The sequence below is a fragment of the Amphiura filiformis genome, chromosome 19 (genome assembly GCF_039555335.1).
Source record: "Amphiura filiformis chromosome 19, Afil_fr2py, whole genome shotgun sequence".
Lineage (NCBI taxonomy): Eukaryota > Metazoa > Echinodermata > Ophiuroidea > Amphilepidida > Amphiuridae > Amphiura > Amphiura filiformis.
The window spans coordinates 33894105-33901325 of record NC_092646.1 but is presented as its reverse complement, the minus strand read 5'-3'; the positions used below and the strand labels follow the sequence as shown (position 1 = coordinate 33901325).

Below are 7221 nucleotides of genomic sequence, written 5' to 3'. Positions count from 1 at the left end.
TAAAGTTTATGTGTGCATAAGTTATAGCATGTACACTGTTTTATTGTTTTTGATAGGATGTACAACAATAAAATGTCAATCCTATATGTGTACAGAAGCTTTTATTATACACTCTCTTTCAAATTTCAATGACTGCTTAACAGTAGTTATATAGTTTTTATACCGTATATTGTTATCACACTATTGTTATTAAGGTGTCCAGTCATTAAATTGGTAAAGATATGGGATCCTTCTTATATCAATTTTTTTTATAGAAATTCACGATATAATACACGTTTTATGGCAAATGCTTAAAAATTGATATTTTTGATATTTAACAGTCCTCGAAGTAAGTCTTATCAATCTAATGACATGTACTTAAATGTGTATGTAGCTGGGGGAGCCGATGATCAATTGAAAATTTTGACCTTTCATATATCACACACAAACAAATGTGGTCTTTTGGGGAAAATGTATATTTTCAATATGAAATGTCAAAATTTTTCTATTTATCGTTTGCTTTTCCTCTCAGCTACATACACTTAAGTTTAAATACATATCATTAGATTTATAAAGTTTACTTTTCAAAAATATCCAATAATTTGTCATAAAATTTGTATTATCGCAAATTTCCAACAATCAAAATTATTTGATATCAGAAGGACATTACTCGTATTCAAAATGCAATTTGATATGCCTGGTGTACTTTCAGCTCCCACAATAATACTGTGTAAACGTTAATATCCGATTCCTTAACAAAATGCAATAATGCAAAAATTACAAACAAGCACCACAATTACCTACATGGGTTACTTTCATCAAAATGTACGGTGTGACATCAATATTGGAACCATTGCAACAAATGAGATGTCATAATGTGTAGACATGAATTCACCTTTTCGGTAAATCCCATAAGCCTTTGCGAGTACACCTAAGACCTCGTCGTTTGACGTCACGCCGATCTGCGCCGATGCGCACATCGTTTATCGAACATCGTTACTGCGTATTGCAAGTCGGCGTGACGTCAAATGACGAATTCTCAGGTGTACTCGCAAAGGGTTATGGGATTTACCGAAAAGGTGAATTCTGCTTCGACTGCATATTCCAAATTTTGCATTACTTTTTGGTAGATCTTAAACTTGTCACTAACACTACCACTATAATGCCTAGCCATAGCCCTATTCATAATCTAAATAAAATGCCATAAACCCTATCTCTAACACGTTCTGAATTAATGACCCTTCAGACAAACAGGCTGTTCCCAAATATACCACCAAGATAACGAATAAAATACACAAAAGAAAAAGCTCTTCTTGTATAATTATTACTGCTACTGATATTTATATTACATATTTTGACAAAAGAAAGCGCTAATTTGTTCATGTCCTTCACTTGTTCATGTCCTTCACTTTTCACTTCGCATGAGATCTCGGATCTCATGCGAAGAGTTGATTTTAAATGCAGCAAAATAAAAGGGAAATTATAGTGTCATTGCATAAAGCATAGAGGTTTTATTTCATTAGCTCGCTTTTTTAATACGACAAGGGACAAATTATAGTGTCTGTGCATAGAGCACAAAAAGCTTTTATATCATTAGTTACACATGTCTGCTTTTAATTTTAAGATATTACTGCATGCCAACACCTTCATTGGGCTGTTCCAGACATTTTCCATACACCCCCAAAGCTGGCATTGGGATTACTTACACCTTTTCCCCTCAATATTGCTTGGGAATTCCTATCATGAGATGTCGAAAGAACATCCCATTTCCCATGCAGATGCACATCAGAATGTACAAAATTGGGAATTCGAATAGCTTTTTGGTGTAAATGCATATAAATCCCAATTTACAAATGTACACCCGAAGTTTTTGGCTGGGATATCAAACTAATGTTACGGGTGGCTCGGAAAAAACTGTGTATAATTTTGCAAAATCGCCCATGGGAAATTCCACATTTATTTTATTTGTTGTTAAATTTTACTTTGTCATTTTTGAGGGGGGTGTGTGGAAAATGTCTGGAACAGCCCATTGTTCATAAAGTCAAGTTATTAAATTTGTATAGATGGTCCGTGCGTTTGTAAATGATACAGCGCAATGTGAAGGTTATCATGCTTCCCATTAAAGTCGGTGCGAACACCTACTCCAGTTTCCAGAAAAATATTATCCTATTCTGCCATTGAGACATATAGCAAAATCCCAATTCTTTTATTTAACTCTAACTGGTAGTTACAGTCCAATTTCAATATTGGGCAAATTTGTGGAAATACAGGGCAAAAAAACTGTGGTTTTTATGTTATGACAATCAAGCTCAAAAACTTATACAAAAAACAAATTTCAGTTTGTGTATTCTAATTGTTTTGAAAATACATTCTCTGTTTCATAACCAATTAACATACAATTATGAGCAAACTCTTAGCCCTCTTTTATGACTCCAAAATTGTTTTAAAAAAACATGCAAAACTGCACATTTTCCTCAAATTGCTAAATACAGTGTGTCCCAAAAGTAACTTAACATTGTGAATTTGCCCTATCTCAAATATTTCCTACTTCATATCAAAATGGAGAACATATTCACATAGATTGATCTTTTAGAATTATTCTGATACCAAAAACAGCATTATTGATGACTCCTTGACCTTACTGTGCGACTTTACATATGTGTGTATCAAACCAACAAAAGCAAGCTTTTGTGGGTTTGTTCTAGCACATGAATGTTCAAGCACATGAATGATGTGCTTCCCTCAACAAAAGAGTTGGTTCACTCACTGCACACGCTACATTTAGGTATGAACATTCATGGATAACATGGCCTAGAGTAAGCGTGACTGCTGTTTTAGATTATAATTAGGATATATTGACAATATTAAACTTTACTTTTGAAGTGAAGATGAATTTCCTTTAGATCCACGGATTCATGTTTTTTTGCCGAGACAAAGTCGGACAAACTCACTCAAGCAAAGTTTAGGGAACATTTTAATGTAAATTATGCACCCAGCCGAAATACAATCCAGCAACTAGTGCAGGAATTCCTATCAACTGGATCTGTTCATAATCTACCTCGGGCAGGACGTGGAAGAACAGGAAGATCGGCTACAAACATTGATGTCATATGAAGAGTGGTGGCGAAAAACCCAAGACGATCAGTACGTCGACTTTCAATGGAAAACAACGTACCGCGTACAACTGTTCATCGAATCCTCAGAAAAAAACTTAAGCAGTTTCAATATAAAATCCAGATAAAACAGAAAATGAAGATTACGCATTGAAAACAAACAAACAATCAAACAAACATAGCAAAATTAAACAAAACAGATATGAAAACGATAACACGTTATATCGTGTTATCACGTCTCAAATGACGAGACTTATTTTGCGTTTATAAAAGTGGGTTTTACGGTATGGTAGATATCCGTTAATTTCATACCAAAGGGTCATGACCACATAGGCATGTTTGGTATCATAACATTTCTAAAAAAATTATCTACATACTGTGCAAGTTTTGTTACAACACTATTAACACAACGCAAGTTATGGCCAATTCACAATGTTAAGTTACTTTTGGGACACCCTGTATTAGAATTGGACTCTTATTGCCAGTTACAACTAAAGGATTATAAGTCAGCTATGTGTTTCATTTGATAAAACAATTGCTTTTTGATCTAAAAAGGAACAGTAGGGCGTAGGGACAGTTGCTTTTGTCACATAACCATGATAACATCAAGTGCATTTGATATTTGTAACACTGGACTGACAAGAAGTGCTCATCGTTATCTCAAATTCAATCAGCACAACACTGCCACACACAGTTGGCGCAATAGCGCAGTAAGTCATGTTCATGTGTGTCTCTTCTCTACTATACAGTAATATGCAAGTATTGCCAATAAGTCGTGTACATTAACTTCTATAATATACATTTCAAATGAGTGCTCACGACAGTTCTAAATTTTTAGAAGGACCAATGGAATGGTACCAATATTTTTAAACGCCGTTTGCTCAGAACAGCAATTTAGCTTATTCGGCACTCTGCCGTGTTCATAACGATATGTGGGGCTTATGTTATCATACAAGTGGTTGGTTGTTTATTTCTTATTTTCTTTGTTTGGCAAATTTATTAATGCACTGTGCAGCTCCTACGCAATAACCGATTGGGGATTGGATATGGTATATAGCCAACTGTGCTGTATGGTTTTGTGTCATTTTATTTACATATTTATGAATATTAATGAGCTTGTTTGCAATTGATCACATCATTAGAAGAAAAAACTAAAGCAATGTATAATCCATTGCAAATTTATGTGGAGTAACATTTATTTTTGTACAGGTATCATCATCAATCGAGGGGCTCACTAACTAGACACTATGCAAATAGGATGAGATTTATGATACTTAATTCTGATTGAATGTCCTTATCCAGTAGTTTTTAAAACAGTTTTGGAATTAAATCTAATACTGGAACTTACTTTGTGCAACTTTGCTACTTTGCGTTGAACCACCAGACTCTATCATGTAACTAACTGGTCACATAGCAACGCAATGTAGCAAAAATTAAAGTTCCAGTATTATATTTGTTTTTAAAACTCAATACAATCAATGTCCTATGTTCTGTATTAACCATTTCCCAACTCTCCGATATGATATTGAATTTATCGTAATTTGGTATAGGCCTAATCATCAGTTTATAATATCACTTAAAATAGAACATTTTGCTCTATTTACTTATTCATTCATGTGCCCACCCAGAACTAATATAATAAGTACGGAACAAACCTGCACGTGATTCAGTTCTTATTCAATATACTCCCATAGTCTATTCATTTTGCTTGCATGGTAACATAATTTTGTAGTACCATGATTGTGTTGTAATATAATGTTATGCTCGAATGTTTGTATTTAGACAAGTTGCTTCTAGCTGCAAGCATGACACTGATCATTTCAATTGAACATGTAATGCCAGTACACTGTTGGCGCGCGCAGTAAGTCATGTTCATGTGTGTCTCTGCTCTACTATACAGTAATATTTTACAACAGATGCATGGTCTTCAGGTCAGTGCAACAGTGCAATACAACTGATTTTGCTGATGCATTTGTATGCTGCATAGTAGTAAGTCAATTTGAAACTGCAGATTGGAGTGTAAAATCGGCTAAGAACCACTTTTTATTCATTAATGAAAAATACTACACACACTTCTACATATACCAACTGAGAAAGTAGTAGTTTCCTAGCATTTACTTGAAGGCAGGATCTTCTGCAGAAATAGTCATCTATTTACAAGATTTTCAAAGTAAATTCATATAGACTGCTACTGCCATCTACAAGACTAAAGTATAGTCACTTATACTCCTTATGCTTTCATTTATTATCTAAAAAGCAAGAGCATCATCATCATCATCAGTCGGATGTGGAGCAGGCAACTACAAGTTTCTTCAAACTTTTGCGATCCTGGGTCTGGTTGGAACATGCATTCACTATCCCCAAGCAAGCACTGCATATGTGTAAGAAATGATTACGCTGCCGACCTGGTCCCCGTTTGCCCATGTTGTTGTGTATAAAGAGCATACAATATAACAGGTTCGTCATCTGGCATGTGGAGTATGTGTCCACGAAACTTCTGCTGTTGACTTCTTACATGTTCCACAAGAGGTTTGGGGTTGGTCATGGCATATAGCCAGATCGAGGCATTGGTGACACAGTCTGATTCACAGTACGAGTAAATACATCAAGCATGGAGGATGTTGACTGTACTGCAGAAAACACTATTAATATTACAGATGATGCAACCGCTTCACTATTTGTATATTCTCCTATGATGAAGATATCCTTATCTATCATACTAGTGATTGTATTATTTGCAGGACTGTTAGGCCATGGGTTATTCTTCCTGACTGTTTATCGGATCCAACGTATGCGAACTGTTACCAATACATATCTTTGCAGCATTTCAATTGCAGATCTGATATTTATCTTCTATTTTGTATCTTCATTTGTCTACACAGTGTTTACTGACACCGTGAAAAGAGGAGCGCCGGTTGCTACCTCTCACGGTTGCATACTATTAATTTTCTTGGGTGTGTTCCCATACTATGTGTCTCTCATCTTAATAACACTTGTTACTTTAGAGCGCTTCTATGCAATATGTCTACCCCTCTCCCAGTGGACCCTCTCTAGTAAATCTCGTACAAGACAGGTTATCCTAGTCAGTTGGGTCGTCGCTCTTTCCCTAACAGCAGCCATGATCCCACACGCTGGTAAAATTCGCTTTGAGTGTATAATCTGGCCGAATGAGGAACAATATGAATGGCTACCAGATAAACGCTGGAATTGTGATGTAATAAGCAACTCTGTTTCTCTCAGAATTTACTGTATTGTTTATGTTGCAGCTAGTTATTTGATTCTTCTAATCGCGAACTTCGTCATGTATGCTGCTATCATTCGAGCATTAAGCAACCGATCTGTAGTAACCTCCTTAGGTGAGCAACGAAAGAGTGAAGTTACAGAAATTCGTAATCAAGTTGCTCGACTTCTGATTATATTTGGTATTGTTTTCTTTGTCTGTCAGACCCCAAGACGACTGTCAGCAATCTCAGATCACTTAAATCAGCTTGGAAGCCAAAGAATTTTGCCTGACCAAGGTTTCTTTGATTTCATATTAACAATATTTTTAGTACCTTTAAACTCAGTGATTAATCCTTACGTGTATGTGATTTTCAGTAAGTCATACCGTGATGCATTTCTTGAAGCACTGAATCTGAAGAAGGAATCTCAGTTAGTGAAAGAAACAAATTCTGTTTCACTAAAAAATAGTACAGTGTAAATCCCAAGTTTTTGAACTTACTTATTATCCCACTTCATATAAATGTTAACTGGATGGGGTTAAGCCCTGAATCATAAACTTGGAGAAGAACAATGGATTGACATTTCACTAAAGAGCCCATACCAGTGTACAGCTTTCCACAGCTTGGTTGGGGAATCCCTCATTCAATGGGAACATAATTATAAAATATTGTAGCTGCAATAAGCTGCAGCTTTGTCTTGGAAGGCAGCGCTCTAATAAATAGGTATGGGCCCTAAAGAAACCGAATAGTGTGCAGCTGAAAGTGCGGATAAAGGGACCTGTGTAAGAGGTGGGGAAGAGGCAGCCTCTTTCAATCATTCAAATAAGAAATGGATAAAACAATATTTCCATCCCATTACCGTAACTCTTTCCACGCGGGTGTCAACTGCAGATGGCAAGTATCATTTT

The 7221-nt window shown here is 35.7% G+C and overlaps 1 protein-coding gene across 1 annotated transcript; it reads left to right on the top strand.

Annotated features, from left to right (window-relative positions):
* The first annotated feature begins 5703 nt into the window (after positions 1-5703).
* Positions 5704-6792, top strand: LOC140140519 (orexin receptor type 2-like). The gene has a single exon (XM_072162277.1). It carries the CDS (start codon positions 5704-5706, stop codon positions 6790-6792), a length of 1089 nt encoding a protein of 362 aa, XP_072018378.1.
* The last annotated feature ends 429 nt before the right edge of the window (positions 6793-7221 follow it).